The sequence below is a fragment of the Echiichthys vipera genome, assembly GCF_963691815.1.
Source record: "Echiichthys vipera genome assembly, chromosome: 9".
NCBI lineage: Eukaryota > Metazoa > Chordata > Actinopteri > Perciformes > Trachinidae > Echiichthys > Echiichthys vipera.
Window position 1 is genome coordinate 5377047 of NC_139834.1, and position 17101 is coordinate 5394147.

Below are 17101 nucleotides of genomic sequence, written 5' to 3' on the forward strand. Positions count from 1 at the left end.
TGATCTTATCTCCTCTTTCCTCCTTGTCTCCTCTCTGTTCTTTACTCCTATCTTTTCTTGTCTACTCGTCTCCTCTCTTCTCCTCGTTTCTCTCCATGTGTCCTCATCTCTTCTCTTCATCTCCTCTCTCCTTGTGTCCTCGTCTCTTCTCCTCATCTCTTCTCTCCTTGTGTCCTCGTCTCCTATCCTCATCTACTCTCTCCTGTCCCCTTCTCCTGTCTTCTTGTCTCCTCTCTCGTCCTCCTCGTCTCCTCTCTTCTCATCTCCTCCCTCCTCGTGTCCTCGTCTCCTATCCTCATCTACTCTCTCCTGTCCCCTTCTCCTCCCTCCTCGTGTCCTCTCTCGTCCTCCTCGTCTCCTCTCTTCTCATCTCCTCCCTCCTCGTGTCCTCGTCTCCTATCCTCATCTACTCTCTCCTGTCCCCTTCTCCTGTCTTCTTGTCTCCTCTCTCGTCCTCCTCGTCTCCTCTCTTCTCATCTCCTCCCTCCTCGTGTCCTCGTCTCCTATCCTCATCTACTCTCTCCTGTCCCCTTCTCCTCCCTCCTCGTGTCCTCTCTCGTCCTCCTCGTCTCCTCTCTTCTCATCTCCTCCCTCCTCGTGTCCTCGTCTCCTATCCTCATCTACTCTCTCCTCTCCCCTTCTCCTGTCTTCTTCCTCTCTTTAAGGGATGGGGAGATCCTCCATGATTGCGGAGGGGGGATGATTTCTGGGGAAGGACGTGTGGGAGCATAAATTGAACATAATGAAATGTAAAACCCCAAGAACCGGTTGCCAGTGACAACCTGGCAACTGTTAACCGTGGCGCCGTGTAGCAGTATCTGACCCTCCCCCCCCCCTCTCTCCCCCTCCTCCCCCTCTCACTCACCCAGGCTGCTGGATGACTCACATCCTCTGAAGTCTTGACCTTGTGAGAAAGTCCACGCTTTACTCAACTTCCAGGAATCCAGAGCGGGTCCCCCCTCCCCCCCTCCCTCCCCCGCCACATACCTCCAGGCTGCTCCGTCCGCACGCTGACTGCACTCTGATTGGACGAGGGAAGGCAGAGCTCGTGTACCTGCCAGGTGGAGGTGAGTGCAGCTCGGTGATTGGCTGGCGGGGGTTAAATGGGCGTGCTGCTCCTACTTCCCTGTGTGCTCAGAGGCAGCCGGGCAGTGAAAGAGAAGAAGGAAACGCACAAAGTAGCCGATCTGAAACACCCAGGGAGTCCAAACAGCTGAGAGAGTCACAAGTAGGTGCTTTTTTTCCACCTCTCCTCTGTGTCTTCCTCTAACCTCGGGGTGGATCGTTGACTTGTCCACTGTAAATCATTTGCATGAGTCGGCATTTACATTCTGCTTTGTTTGCAGTCTTGTGACTGCTGGTAAATGGCTGACTGGACATCTAGCTCGAGCCGAAGCAATGACAATGACATTTAAAGAACCCAAACATTTACAGTTCCTTTAATGGTTTTTTTTCACATTTAGGAAACTAGATTGACAAACATGTCCGCTCAAATGTGAGTATTTGCTTCTTTTCTGCCAGTTTGACCTGAGTTTCTTTGTTTTGGGACTTTTGTTGAACAAGACGAGACACTTGAAGACCTCCCATGGGGCTCTGGGCATTTCCACTATTCTCTAAATATAAGAAAACGCAGCAGATGGAATGATTCATGCAAATAAACGTATGAAGCATGAGTCAAGAGACTTTACTGAACTCTAGGAATGAAGCAACGTCTTAATTGATTAGGCAACATCTCAGTGTGAGTGTGCGCGTGAGAGATAATTGGTTAATCATTGACTCACACAGTTGATGGTTTTGAACTTATCTTTGGGGTTCAGACAGAAGCCTGGGACTCAGTTGAGTTTGACTCTTTTCTGATGTATTAAACACCAGAAGATGAACCAAACTACCAAGAAAATAATCATGTAGCCTTTGATCTTTCTTTAACCACTTATTTCCAGGAAGATTTAAAGTGGTGTTTTAAATGACTATTTATGAAGAAACCTGTATTTTGTTAGTCGACTAAGAGTTTCTTTGATTGAGGGCTGACTTTAATGGCTGGATTAATGTACGTTTAGGTGAAAACCTTACGTACATTAAAGCTAAATGAGATTATTTTTAAGTGGAACTCAAAGAGAGGAACTAGGAGGAAAGAAACCAGCAAATATTCACATTAAAGAAGCTGGAAAAAATAGTTAACGATTATTTCAGTGGTTGACAACTAGTTGCTTTTCATCCAATGTTTTTTTCAGACATTTTGCGTCTTTTTTGTGGTGGTTTTGCAGCGATTTTTAGTCCATTTTTACATCTCTATATATTTTTTGTCATTTTACATTCCTATGCCATCGCTTTGTTTCTATGTGGTCGTTTTGCATCTTTTTAAAATGATTTTGCTAGTCTGTCATGATTTTTGTCTCTGTGGGTTCATTTTGTGTCTATTCAGTCATTTAGCATCTCTTTGTGGTTGTTTTGCATCCCTTTAGTCGTTTTTTTTCTTTTCTCATTTTGGTCATCTTATGTATACGCCCTTTAGCATCTCTTTGTGGTCATTTTGTGTTGGTTTGTTGTTGTTTTTTTTAGCAACATTTTATGAGTCAGGGCCCCTGACTTATGTACGTATCCATAGTCCGTTCAGTAATCCCTCCATGAGTAACCCACTGACTATGGATAAGTACCTCTTACAATTAGGACTACACCTAATGCTTACTTTTTCATTGTTTCATTAGTTGTTTGGTCCATAAAATGGTGAGAATGTTGATTAGTGTTTCCCAAAGTCCAAGACGACCTCCTCTTGCCCCTGTGTAAACTTAAACAGAGCTGTCTTACAGCAAGTTAAAGAGGTGAAAATACACTTAAACAAAATCAAAATGCATTTATTTCATGTAAAACCCCTCCATCACATCACCATTTATTCACATTATTTCAACAACCACAGTAGTGGAGGAGTACTCAACACAAAGACATCAGTGTTGTAGAAATTAACGAGCCACTACATCCCCACAATAGTCCACCTGCTGGGTGACGTCGAGGCCGCGGGGGCTGCTCCGTCACCCGCCATTGTTGGATTCATCCGGAGCGTGTATAACTCTCACATGACAGTTATTTATTGGGAGCCGACGGTGCTGCTGCGTGCGTCGGCTTGCCCTTTCTCGGCCCTGAGGCTGTGAGGATGCAGAAGCAGGTAGAGACGTGAGTGTCTGTGTTGTGAAAGTGTTTGTGTAATTAAGGCGTATCAGTTGTCTCGTCTGCTGGTAGTAGCCCCTCCGGGCTCAGGTTAGAACAGAGTCACTCTGGGAACAGATGGTCGATGGTTGTGTGACGCTCTATTGACTTTCTGACTCAGACACTCGGCCAGTGACGGTGACACGGCCAAATTTGGAGCAAAATTGATTGATTACTGGGTGAGGTTTTGTACTGATAAAATAAGCCTTACTGGCACTCTAAAGCTTGTGTTTTAACCACAAAGAAGAGGCAAGTATGACTTTTATTTAGCGGTCTGTGTGTGTGTGTGTGTGTGTGCATATGAAGGGAGTCTCTTTCAGCTTCAATGCTTCCCTGAGAGATGTGTTTATTTGCCTTGTTTTCATTTGTCAACCTTCTTTTTCTGGTGTCCTCTCTCTAAAGAGTTACGACGTCTGTCCTGGTAAGCTGACAACACAGATCGATCGCTCGGACGTACAGCAGCAAAGATGGCCTCCGCCGCTCCGTTCAGCCGCAAACAGTGGGCGTCCCAGTCACTGAGGGTCACCGCCAAGGAGATGTCCATCGTCTCCGCCCGGGGGAAGAACAACGCCATCGCAGAGCGCTTCTCCAAGTGAGTTGGCTTCACTCTGTTGTCTCTCTGGCTTCTTTGAGTTGGATGAATAATTCAGCAGCCACTCAGCTGATAAGTCTTTTTTTTTTGTGTGTGTGTGGCGTCCGTCACTTCAGAAATGAGGTCGCCACGACACTTTCTCAGCTGTTCTGTCATCTTTTCTCTCACATGATCATCAGTTACTCCAGTTGTCACTTTCACAGACTTCATAGAGTTAAACTGAGGCGACCTCACCGTCCCGGGCTTTCCCCTCTTTTACCTGTTCAATGTATCAAGTTACTCATTTGTGAGTTGAGAAGGTTGTTTGCACAGTGGGATGTTTCATCTGTGCACTTCCTCCGTCTGACCACAAGGAGTAAGTGCTGCTCTGTTTGAGGGCAATAAACACACCTTACAGTTTGTGTGTTTATACATGCATTTAATGTCATACAGGATAACATTCAGGGCCGTATTCACAAACATTTGATCTCGGCTCTAAAAGTTCTCCCAAGGAGCACTAACACTTCTCAGTTCAGAGTCATTTCTTCAAACCTAGTCCCAAAGATTCTGAGTCTAACTTTTCTAAGGAGTGGGAGGAAGTCCTAAGAGAAGACTAGAGGGTGGGGTTGACCTTGTTACTATGGATGACATCATGTTTATCCCTTCTATGCCCACAGTGATTGGCTGAGAGGGAATGAGTCCCTAAGAGTGAATTTATGACAGAAACACTTCAATGATGAAGTGAATGAACTGCAGCACTATGTGTGGTCAGGTTAGGACATTTATCGTCTGGTGCAGAATCCTCCTGACCGGCAACTGAGAGACGCCAAGATGGTCTGAGTTGCACGGCTGCATTTTTCCTGTGGTCAAACAGAGGAGAGTTGACCCAACTTTAATCTGCGGTGATATTGGGTGGTTTTCATTGGTTGGTGATGTGACGTCATCCCTGACCAACTCTTCCACGCTCATAATGCCATCTCCATTAAGACGATACCTTTTTAAAAGCTCACTGTCATTGAATCTCTCCAAAATGTTGACTGCAGCAGCCATGTTAGCTCCGTCCTCATTTACTCTGAGTGGCTTTGGAGTCCTTGAGAGGACCTCCTAAACAACCACAAGAGATGCAAAATGAAGAATAGAGGCAAAAAGATGCAAAATGACTAATAATGGAGACTAAAAGATGCAAAATGACTAAAAATGGATGCCCGGGGTTTACGTGGTACAGTGGTTAGAGCAGTCGCCCCATGTAGAGAGGCTGAAGGTCCTCGAGGCCGTGGGTTCAACTCCGACCTGTGGCCCTTTGGTGCATGCCCCCCCCTCTCCCCATTTCCTGTCTGTCCTACAGTATATAGTGAAGGCTTGAAAAATTGCCAAAAAAACACCACAAAAAGATGCAGAATGTCTAAAAAAAAAAAAGATGCAAAACAACTAGTTGTCAACTACTGAATGAATCGTTAACTATTTAAAAAATCTATTCATCAATTTTGAGTCATTTTTTAAAGAAAAAGTCTCTGGTTCCAGCTTCTTAAATGTGAATATTTTCTGGTTTCTTTCCTCCTCTGTGACATTAAACTGAATATATTTGAGTTGTGGCGAAAACGAGACATTTCAGAGCGCAAACAACCAATTGATGGAAATAATAAATGTTAGTTTTTTATAGATTAAGGAGCTACTTATAGTGCTAAAATGCTTTGTCAATTACACTTATCTTAAAAAGTTAATAACCTTAGAGTGAAACGCCTAGTATTTTTAAGAGTTACTCCTAAATTAGCAAGATGGGACCTACTCTGAGTCTGGACTATTGTTGCTGATTCACATCTGTCAAATACATAATTTTACTGGCTTATTCTCAAAATATACTTCATACGGTGTGTTTTGTATTTTTCATCTAAACCACTGTGATGATAGTGAGATGCTTTAACATGGTAACCCATCTACTATGGAAGCATCTTACATAAGACTTCATTAAAATCTTCATCAGTGGATAAGTCATCTGGAAAAATAAATAAATAAATGTATCAAATTCAAGCATTTCAAGTTGCATTTGTATAGTATGAACAATACACAGATTATTGGACTTCATCAGCACATTAAATCACAGTCATTTTATAGTTGTGCTTTTAAACACTGGCACCATTTTACATTAGGGTGACAAATCAAATAAACGTTAAAATCCAAGTGTTCTTGAGGTTTTCCAGCGCCCTTAAGAACCCTGGTTTGAATAAATAACACTAAATAAAAGTAATCAGACATTCAGACTAGATCAGGTGGAAATGCATTCATGTAGAGACAGACTCAACTTTTGGAGAAAGAGTGGAGTCTGTTTTGTGAGAGTCCCAGTGCAGTACACTTCCTGTCACTGCCACAAGAATGCTTTAAAACTAATAGAAAATACTTCTAATAAATACAAAAAAATCAAAGAAAAAATATCAGAAAAGCAAATAATCATAGTGTAATAAACAAATAATCATAATAAACTAAAAATAATCCTTATAAGGGGCGGTCAGTGGAACAGTGGTTAGAGCAGTCGCCCTGTGTAAAGAGGCTGAAGGTCGTCGGGGCCGCGGGTTCGACTCCAACCTGCGGCCCTTTGCTGCATGCCCCCCCCCCTCTCTCACCCCATTTCCTGTCTTTTATATAATAAAAGGCTTAAAAACTGCCAAAAAATAATCTTTGAAAAAACATAATACTTATCTACCTCTCCGGGAACCATCACCTTATTGTGGTGGAGAGGTTTGTATGTCCCTGTGAACCTTAGGTCTGTGTTGTCTGAAGGCTAGTGCTCCTGGTAGGGTCTCTCATGGCAGACTGGTCTCAGGCGAGGGGCCGGACTAAGAATGTTTAACAAAGACTCAATGGACAAACGAGGAAGAGAGACCCTCCCCGGAGGAGGCCCGGGGCCCCCGTCTGGAGCCAGGCCTGGACGGAGGGCTCGCTGGCGAGTGCCTGGTGGCTGGGTTTGCCACGGAGCCCGGCCGGGCACTGCCCGAAAAAAGTGATTTGGCGCCTCCCTCCATCCTGCGGGCCCACGGACCAGACACGGGCAACAGAAGCAGGCGCTGGGGACGTGGAATGTCACCTCTCTGTCTAGGAAGGAGCCGGAGCTTGTGCGGGAGGTGGAGCGCTACCAGTTAGTTCTGGGGGGGCTTACCTCCACACACAGTCTGGTACTCCTGGATAGGGGTTGGACCCTTTTCTTCTCTGGAGTTGCCCAGGGTGTGAGGCGCTGGGGATGTGGGGATACTCACAAACCCCCGGCTGAGCGCCGCAGTGTTGGAGTTCACCCCGGTGGACGAGAGGGTCGCCCCATTACGCCTGCGGGTGGTAGGGGGGAAAACTCTGACTGTTGTTTGTGCATATGCACCGAACAGCAGTTCAGAGTATTCGGCCTTCTTCGAGACCCTGAATGGAGTCCTGCATGGGGCTCCAGTAGGGGACTCCATAGTTCTGCTGGGAGACTTCAACGCCCACGTGGGCAATGATGGAGACACCTGGAGAGGCGTGATTGGGAGGAGCTCCTCCCTGATCTAAATCAGAGTGGTCGTCAGTTATTAGACTTCTGTGCTAGTCACGGATTATAACTAACACCATGTTCGAACATAAGGATGCTCATAAGTGTACGTGGTACCAGAGCACCCTAGGCCAAAGGTCAATGATCTGTTTTGTTGATGTTGTTGACACTCGAGTGAAGAGAGGGGCAGAGCTGTCAACTGATCACCATCTGGTGATGAGTTGGGTCAGAGGATGGGGGAAGATTCTGGACAGACTACGTCTGGAGGAGGCCCCTGTCCAAGAGATCTTCAACTCACACCTCCGTCAGAGCTTTTCTGGCATCCCTGTGGAGGTTGGGGGCATTGAACCAGAGTGGGCAATCTTCAAAGCTTCCATTGCTGAAGCTGCAGCGGTGAGCTGTGGCCTTAAGGTCTTAGGTGCCTCAAGGGGCGGTAACCCTCGAACACTGTGGTGGACACCGGCGGTCAGGGAAGCTGTCCAACTGAAGAAGGAGGCCTTCCAGGATATGTTATCCCAGAAGACTCCGGAGATAGTTGCAAGGTACCGACAGGCCAGAAGGGCTGCAGCCTCTGCTGTGTCAGAGGCAAAGTAGCGGGTGTGGGAGGAGTTCGGAGAAGTCCTGGAAAAGGTCTTTCGGGCGGCACCAAGGTGTTTTTGAAAAACCATTGGACACCTCAGGAGGGGGAAACGGGGAACCGTCCAAGCTGTTTACAGTAAGGATGGGACGCTGGTGACCTCAGCCGATGAGGAAATCAGGCGGTGGAAGAAGCACTTTGAGGAACTCCTTAATCTGACTAACACGCCCTCTTTTGTAGAGGCAGAGCTGGAGGCTGATGGGGAATCATTGTCAATATCTCTGGCGGAAGTCACTGAGGTAGTCAAAAAAGTCCACAGTGGCAAAGCCCCAGGGATTGATGAGATTCCTCCACAAATGCTGAAAGCTTTGGGTTGGGAGGGGCAGTCTTGGTTGACACGTCTCTTCAACATTGTGTGGAAGTCTGGGACAGTGCCCAGAGAGTGGCAGACTGGGGTGGTGGTTCCTCTGTTTTAAAAAGGGGGACCAGAGGGTGTGTGCCAATTACAGGAGTATCACACTACTCAGCCTCCCTGGTAAAGTCTACTCCAAGGTGCTGGAATGGAGGGTTCGTCCTATAGTCGAATCTCAGATTGAAGAGGAATAATGCGGATTCCGTCCTGGATGTGAAACAACGGACCAGCTCTTTACTCACGCAAGGATCCTGGAGGGGGCCTGGGAGTATGCCCATCCAGTCTACATGTGTTGTGTGGATCTGGAGATGGCATATGACTGGGTCCTCCAGGAGATACTCTGGGAGGTGCTGCAGGAGTATGGGGTGAGGGGGTCACTTCTGTGGGCCATCCAATCTCTGTACACCCAAAGCGAGAGCTGTGTCCCGATCCTCGGCAGTAAGTCGGATTCGTTCCCGGTGGGGGTTTGCCTCCGCCAGGGTTGCGCTTTGTCACCAATCCTGTTATGTCCATTTTCATGGACAGGATATGGAGGCGTAGTCGTGCTGGGGAGGGGTTTCAACGAAAAAGGGCTGAGCCGGAAGGCAAATCTCTCGATCTACTGGTCAATCTTCGTTCCTTCCCTCACCTATGGTCATAAAAGCTGGGTCATGACTGAAAGAGCGAGGTCACGGGTACAAGCGGCCGAAATGGGTTTTCTCAGGAGGATGGCTGGAGTCTCCCTTAGATGGAGGGGGAGAAGTTCAGCATCCGTGAGGAACTCGGAGTAGAGCCGCTGCTCCTTTGCGTTGAAAGGACCCAGTTGAGGTGGTTCGGGCATCTAGTAAGGATGCCTTCGAGCTGATTAATGTGGCCTGGGAAAGGGAATTTTGGGGTCGCCTGCTAAAGCTGCTGCCCCCACAACCCGATCCCCGATAAGCAGTTGAAGATGAGAAAACTAATTATCATAAAATAATCATAATATACTAAATAATCCTGATATAACTTATCATAATAAAATATACAGATTATTATTATTATTATTATTATTATATTAGTAGAAAATATTGCATACAAGATGCAGCTCAGTGCTTTACATTAAAAAGACAAAGAAGACAACCAGTAAGAACATGAGTAAATAAACACAGAACAGTGCTTATAACACTGAAAGATACGATGGTAAATTAAAGATAATAAACAAACAATTACATTTAAAAAAATAAAGGAACTAAAGTGACAAGCCACCAGTAGTAAAAGTAGCTAAATTGATTGAGTAAAGCATATAATACAACATGAGAATTGAATTATTATTTTCTTTTTTTTAAAGAGGAATAAAATATCTTGAAAAATGGTGTAAAATAAAGGTTTAGGTGGGTGTTTTTAGCCATAATTTGGAGCAATTTTTATCTTTGGGTCGGGAACGAGCAAAAGTCCACCTGTGCTTCGTCATGATGTACTTTTAGTGAGATGTGCTTCACGCTGACGCCCTTAGATGGATTTCCAGGTCACAGGCAGGAGGCTGGAGAAAAACAGTCGTGTCCAGTGAATCCACAGATTTTCCATGAAGTCCTGTAAGGTTTTGGATGCTTTCATGTTAGTTTTGTGGGCGTGAGCAGCACATTGGGATGGCAGTTTGACCATTAATGTCCTCCTCTTCCTCCTCAGGTACCAGATGGCAGCAGAGGGGGGAAACGCACAAAAGAAAGTGGTATGTACCCTTTTTTAATCAATATGAAATACATCTGGACTGAAGCCGATTTTCATGTGAATACAAACACATCAGTGCAGATTCCAACAGGAAAAAGGTCTCACATTTTATGCAAATTGTGCCTGCGGGGTCTGAAAACAAAACAAGTCAGGACACATGAAATGAAAGTTAAAGCATCCAGGAGGAACTTCTGGAACAGAATAACTCAGGGCAACGACGACGACGGTAATGGATGCTGGGATGTAAATCTGTGTGAAATGAACTTTGAGCTCGTTCAAGTGTGAACTTAACGTAGGAAATGAGACAGGAAAGGTAGTCAAAGGTGTTCCTGTTGGATCCAAAACCTAAACATCCGTCATAACATTTGTCTTTCTCCAGGTTTAGTCAGTTAGTGCAGCTCTTTGTGAAGGTTTCCAGCACTTTCTCCCCCTTTTTTTTTTTACCTTTTTCTCTCATTTCCTGAACTTATTTTCCCTCCCTGACTGTCTCTGTTTCTGATTTTCTCTCCCTCCCCGCCCCTCGCCCCCTTCACTCCCTCTCTGCTTCCTCCCCTCCCGTGTTGTAGGAGGGGGGTAGGCTAGTTGCTTCATGCTGCTCTGATCACTTCTCAAGGCGCTCACATCTGGGACAGCTTGTCGGCCAGCAGACACACTCAACACACACACATTTTAACGCCAACTGGACAGCCGGGTCTTCAGCGTCTCTCTCAGGTTTTTACTTTCTAGTTTTTTGTTTTTGTTCTGTATCCAGGCAGATTCAGGTTTACAGACTTGCATGCTGAGCAGCCCTTTGTCTTTTGTGTCTCTCTCTTCATAGCTGGAAGTGTCTGCTTGCATGAATGCTAACTTGTAGTTTGTGTGTATGGTTGGACAGTGTTTTACTTTTTTTTTAAATTTAAGTTTCATTCAGAAGTCGGAGCTTGTCAGTGAAAAAGCTAAAACCAAAAAAGATTGGGAGAGCAGTGAACATGCCCTCGGTGTGTCTCTGCCAAAGCTTTAATAGAAATAGTGAGTCATCCTGTTGAAAGTGCTGGTATGTGAGCGTTTGTGTTGCTGTCTTCTGTCCTCTCACTGCTCTGTTTAAACACCGGTGCATCCAAAAGTCTTTCTTACGTGCCGCACATCTGCATGAGAGGACATCAGACTACTGCTGTTACTCAAAGAAATATTCAGTTAACTCTACGTTAGAGGAAAAATAATTGATTCATTGAGGCTTTGAACACCTCTCCTTGAGTTTCTGGGTTATTGTATTGGGCTTTTAAAGGTCCTGTGTGGAACGCTGCGCACAAATGAATTGTTTTTACTGCCAGTGGGTGAACGGGTTGTTTCACAGCGTAAAAACTGAGCCCTTCACCGACTTTCTCGGTTGTCTATGAAGGCCTGTGGACTGACATTTACGTAAAGTATTCGGGACGGGTTCTCAGAGAAAGTCGAAAGGATGTGATGTTTTTGCTCAAGAGTCCCTCGTCTCACTTCAGCTTGCATACAGTCAGCAGTGATAGTTAATGGAGTCCACTAACACCAACAAGTCCACACATGCTGTTCTTCCCTTATACAGTCTGCAGCGGCGGCCGGAGATGGACCTAAGGTTGGCGGCTGTCCTGAAGCAGCTAGTTTTCTGCGGCGGCGGGGAGTCAGACCTGCAGAGTTTGTGTAGTGCTGGCACAGCATTTGGACACTCCGTTGATACTGCTGATTAAAAAGAGGAATCGCTGACCTGTGAAATATGAGGTTTTTGCTGCTACTGTTAGCTCGCTTGCTTGCTAGCTAACATAGCAAAATACTGTCTTGAGTGGATTCATCCAGACTCCCAGAGGCTGATTTGACTGGCTCGCCACTTGCAAATTACCTCATGAGTTAAAGTTAAGAAACAAGCAACATCAGATCCATGCAGCCAAGCAACTTGCAGCTAACTAGCCAACGTATACTTGTTTACTAATGTTAGCTCTCTGAAACCTAAGCTGGCTGACTTTTCTTTTCTTTTTAACTCTTGGTGATCGGGAAAATGCCAAACGTGCGACACTTGGTGCAGAATAGATGCTCAGCAGCTCGGCATGCTGCTGGTACTGGAGCGTAAATAGGGCGCTCCCTTTGCAATACATTAAAAAAAAAAATACATTGGCCTCAGAAAAAAAGTGCTTTGGACACAGCCTGAAGGAAAAAGGCTGTGAACATCTGTATTGGAGAACCAAATGTGTAATAATCCTCCACTGAGCACACTCTTTCTTCCCTGTTTGAGTTACGTTTACTAAAAACCAGCTGTTTTGAAGAAAACAAAGTCTAAACTAAATATTTGAGACAGTTTTAAAGATTTATGTCTTCAGGAGGAACCAGTGAGGTTGGAGCTGAGAGCCACAGACGTACCGAGACACAAACCAACAGTGTTGATTTTGATCATGCGGTTTGGTGACAAGGCCAGCCTTAAAACTGCATTTACAGTGTCACGCTGAATATGATCTCTTGGTGTTAATAACAGCTGAATGCTTGTTTTTCTCTGCAGGCTGCAGAACCTCTTCCCTCCACACTGCGCAGCGGGACTCTGAGTCTTTTAAAGAAACGCTGGGAACAACAGCAGCAGCCGTCCAGCCACAAACGTCAAGCCCGCGACGCGCCCGCCCCTCAGCCCCACATCAGTCAACCCACGGGCGCCAAACCTCGAGCCACATTGCCGATCGTGAACCAGCCAGACACTTTGAAAACCACCACCCTCTCACAAGACCAGGACACCGAGCCGGAGACACAGGTTCCCTCTGAGACCAGCTTAGACCATCTGCAGTCGGCTCAACCCGAGGATCTGACGAGCAACATGGAGGAGAAGCCCAGCAGAGAGTCAGAGGGGCAGGAGGGAGCAGCCGCTGAAGTACCCGACTCTGAGAAGCCCAGTGTACCCCTCAACAGCCTCAAGATGATGTTCGAGAAGGGAGATCACCTGGCCGACATGGTGAGGCTTCCATCTTGCTCTCAAAGAATTCACGCACTGCACTAAAGCATTTCCATTTTCTGCCCTTTTCTCCTTCCACTACATCTCAGAAGTAAATGTTGTACTTTTTACTCCACTACATTTATCCGTTAGTGTTTCATCCCCTTCTACCAGTGAAAACCACGTAGCTCCAGATGTATTGATGTTAAGGATGAAGCAGAGGTACTCTAGAGGTGCTGTGTTTCGATAAATTAAAGAGGTACACACTTCTTGTCCCCTAAATGGGCGTGGCCTTGTTTTGAAAGTGTACTGTGCGTCATGTGGACGGATGAAAAGTTACATGTGCATTATTGGAAAAGGTCCGGGAAGCTTGATGACTTCTGTTGAAACATTAACACTAGGTTTGTCTTTTTTATTTATTTATTTTTTTTAAACAAGAGTCGGCAAAAGGACAGCAACACCGGTGAGTTAGCCACTCTCCGTGCTTGGACACCACCATCTCTCCTCGCTTTAAACACTGCGAGCTACTTGTTCCAAATTAACATCAATGCTGTCATCAGATCCTGGGTCGTACTTCCGTCCCTTCACAATAAAATGACATGCTTCAATAACTGCAAAATATACCGTAAAGTCTTCTTAATTTCCATTTTAAGTAAATTCATCCACCCGAGCCGCTCAGGCTGAGCGTCACCCAAACTCTTTCTGCTTTCTCTCGTCAAAGTCACTTTTGTTGACTCATTAGACGTATAAATGTCCATGTACAAGTATGAAAAGTCGCTCATAGATTCTTCAGGAGTACGTAAGGAAGGAAACGCCGCTAAAAGATGAGGAAACTGCGTCAAAGCGTGGAGTATTTTCATTGTGATTTTAGGACTTTTTACTGAAGTAAAGGATCTGAATCTTTCATCACTGCTCGGTGACCAACAGGTTTTGCCGTTTTTGTCCATATGGAGTCAAAAGTAACTGAGGTGTGTAAATCAACGGTCTGAAGGGTCTGAAACTTTCTGGAGTTTCATCTCAAAGGATCACGATTCTTTTGAAAAGTAAAAAAAAAAAAAGTGCTTGTTCTCAAAGAGGTCAGATCCCCTCCAGTGCTGTCATGCTGCTAATCACATGGTGCACACACACGCTCAAACTCTCTCCCACACACACACACACACTCTCTCACACACACACATGCACACACACACTCAGCTGACTTGCACATCCTCTCAGCAAGCATCAGCGGCTGTAGCTTCTTGCACCCTCGAGGCAGCTAATTGTTATTTGTGGAGCATAAAAGTTGAGGTATTTAACGTCCAGTCATGCATTCGCTTGAGGCGTGTAAAATGTAAAGCGCTCCATACTCGAGGTGTGACGCGTTAACAGCGGCCATGCTGCGTTTCCATCGACACAGAGCGCCCATTTATGACAGGAAGAGACCATTACAAGCCATTATGGGGCATTAAGAAGTGTACTGGTGCTTCAGTGGACTTGTCCTCCGCGCTGAACTGTGCATGATTGATTAGAAAGAAATGACACCGCAGTGATTAAAGCTGCTGTGGTCAAGTTTTTCACATGACTTGATTACATGACCATTATTTGAATTGTCATTTTAATCCGTCAGCTATTTTCTCTATGAATCGATTAGTTGTTTGGTCAATAAAACGGTGAACCATGTGGATCAGCGTTTGACAAAGCCCAAGGTGACGTCTTTTAATAGTCAGTTTTAACTTTAACATACCTTTATAAACTGATAAATCAATATAATAAAATGGTTAATTAATTTAAGAGTTGACAACTAATCGATTAATCCCTCAACTTTTCAGTTCTTCTCAGCTCAACTGAGCTTTTTTTTTTTTTTTCCCATTTTGCATCTATTGGCTCATTGTTTTGTACTAGTTGACTTTGTCGCTCTTATCCAGTCTTTAAAGTGTAGTTCCGGCGCAAAATCATCCCACGGTCTTTTTCAGCACTTGCATACAAACTGTTAATAGTTGTTACATGGGAGGAAAAACTGAGAAATCCAGCAGTCCCTAACAGCCCGATTAGCTCGGGGGTCAGGGCAGTATGGTAAAGGCATTCAAACGTCTTTTTTAACCACTAATGCTGCTGAAAATAACAGCAAACCTCTGCAGCAGCATGAGAAGAGTCCTTACACAGAAAAAAAAGCACCAACAACGTAGTCAGTGAACCCAGAGTTTATTTAAAGAGTGTCTTTAAAGACTTACCTACTGGCCCCTGTACCAGCTCCTCTCATAGTAAAGTCCATTCAAGTGGATTACCAAAGTCAATCCCAAAGGAAGGAGCCCATTGGTGCTTTGTTTTGTGTTTGGACTCTTCTCATGCTGCTGCAGAGGTTTGCTGTTATTTTCAGCAGTATTAGTGGTTAAAAAAGACGTTTGAATGGCTTCACCGTATTGCCCCGAGCTAATCACTGTTAGCCACGTCTGGCTGTTAGCGACTCTACCGGATTTCTCCGTTAATAGTTTATACGTGGAAAAAAACCTGTCTCAATGACTTGTTCGCTGTATGCAAGTGCTGAAAAAGACCATGGGATGATTTGTGCCAGAATTGCTCTTTAAAATATGAAGCTTTATTTGATATTGTATATTTTTCTTTCAAGAAAAGACCAAGACCCACAATGTGTCAGTCTGGCTCTCAATACTTTGACTTCCCTTCCCTTCCTGTCTATAAGCCTGAGCTCATTTGTTCTTACTGAAGATGTATTTCTTTAGAAACAAGCCCACAAGTTTAGATTTTTAGTTTTTTTTTTTTTAAAAGCTCAGAAATGTCCTCAAACAGCTGGACACTGTAGTTAAACACTACTCAAATAAAGTGTTGACGAACACACTCATATCAACTTAAAGATGATGATACATCACTCGTTGTTTAAAGCTAGTTTCTGCTGCAATTCAAGTAAAGCCACACCGACACGAGCCGCTTGATTAGAGAAGTTCAGTGAGCAGCAACACGTCCTGTTACTCAGAGCCAACTCCCCGAGCAAACAGCCACTCCTCCTCCTCCTCCTCAAGAATTTCTGCTCGTCCATTACTGTAAATCTTTTTTATCTTATGAGCAGCAACACGTTTGTTTTCTTTTCTCCAGTAAGTCTGCCAGACGAGCAGGCTCAAACTTTTCCCATCATGCATCAGTGTTGATCTTTCTTTTAAAGGATAAGGACTTCATCAAAACCAAAACCAACAATGGGTTTTATTCCCTCTCTCCATACTTTCTGACTTCCTGTCTGTGGTTTCTTCTGAAGGCATAAAACGGCAAAGAACCGTTATTCTCAATGGAACACTTTGACTTTTTGGGAAACGCGTTCTTTCACGTCCTTGCCGAGAGTTAGACGAGGAGTTTGATTCCACTCGTGTATCGTACGCTAAACATAAAGCGGCAGTCAATTAGCTTAGCTTAGCACAAAGACTGGAAACGAAGGTAACAAAATTCAATTGAAGCGCGTTGGTCTGAATTGAAATGCGGGAGTGAAGTGTTCGTCCAATCAGGTGCAGCCAGTGCAGTGGTAGATGGGTGAGTCCAGGGGCCTCATTTCTAAAGCTCGCTGCACACAAAAACCTTGCGTAGACGGTGGCAAACGTTGGTTTTTCTAGAAAAAAAAAGATTTGCGGAGGAGCGTGCATTTCCTTATTCCTACGCCAGCCACCACCTGTAGGGCTCCTGCAAAATGTTTCCCACTGTGAAATTGGCGACACACGATGGAAACTCCATGAACTACAGCTGAGTCAACAGAAAAAACACGCATGTTAACCATGAAATAATTGGCAGCAAATGTATTTCACACTGTATAAAGCCTAGCTGTAGTTGTGGATAGGCTATACTAATAAAGGATAAAACCCTGCTTTTTCTGCCTTAGCATCCATATTCATGAGCTATTCTGCATGTGCCATTAATGGAAGATAGCGGGAGAACACTGGGTGGAGATCATCCCCGCACAACTCACCGTCGGTAGGAATTTATCGGTATTTAGAAAGGAAATGTGGAGTTTTTTTGTTTTGGGAAGGATTCTCCGCGCAGTCTAATAAATGAGGCCCCTGGATGATAAAACTAAAACATAATTAACGTCAAACTGCAGGGACTATTTTCAGCCGCGGATGAATTCACATTTGTGCTTGAGTGCAACTTGCAGCAACAGGAAGTGGGGGGGGGAGGTGAAATAATAAAAATACAGAACATCACCGGACTTTAAACGAGAGTTTTTGTTGGTTCCATGAGATCCAGGA

General features: G+C 44.9%; 1 protein-coding gene across 3 annotated transcripts in view; it reads left to right on the plus strand.

The window, feature by feature from the left end:
• Nucleotides 1-1128: 1128 nt before the first annotated feature.
• The window catches only part of lima1a (LIM domain and actin binding 1a), a 32317-nt gene continuing 16344 nt past the window's right edge, over nucleotides 1129-17101 (plus strand). For 2 of the 3 annotated variants that reach the window (XM_083920356.1, XM_083920358.1), the window contains exons 1-4: nucleotides 1129-1228; nucleotides 3604-3793; nucleotides 9917-9959; nucleotides 12459-12899. In XM_083920356.1, the coding sequence (XP_083776482.1) occupies nucleotides 3669-3793; nucleotides 9917-9959; nucleotides 12459-12899 (609 nt within the window). In that variant the 5' untranslated portion in view covers nucleotides 1129-1228; nucleotides 3604-3668. Of the gene's footprint in view, nucleotides 1229-1476; nucleotides 1496-3603; nucleotides 3794-9916; nucleotides 9960-12458; nucleotides 12900-17101 lie in introns of those variants that run through there. The other variant, XM_083920357.1, reaches the window with a different exon arrangement.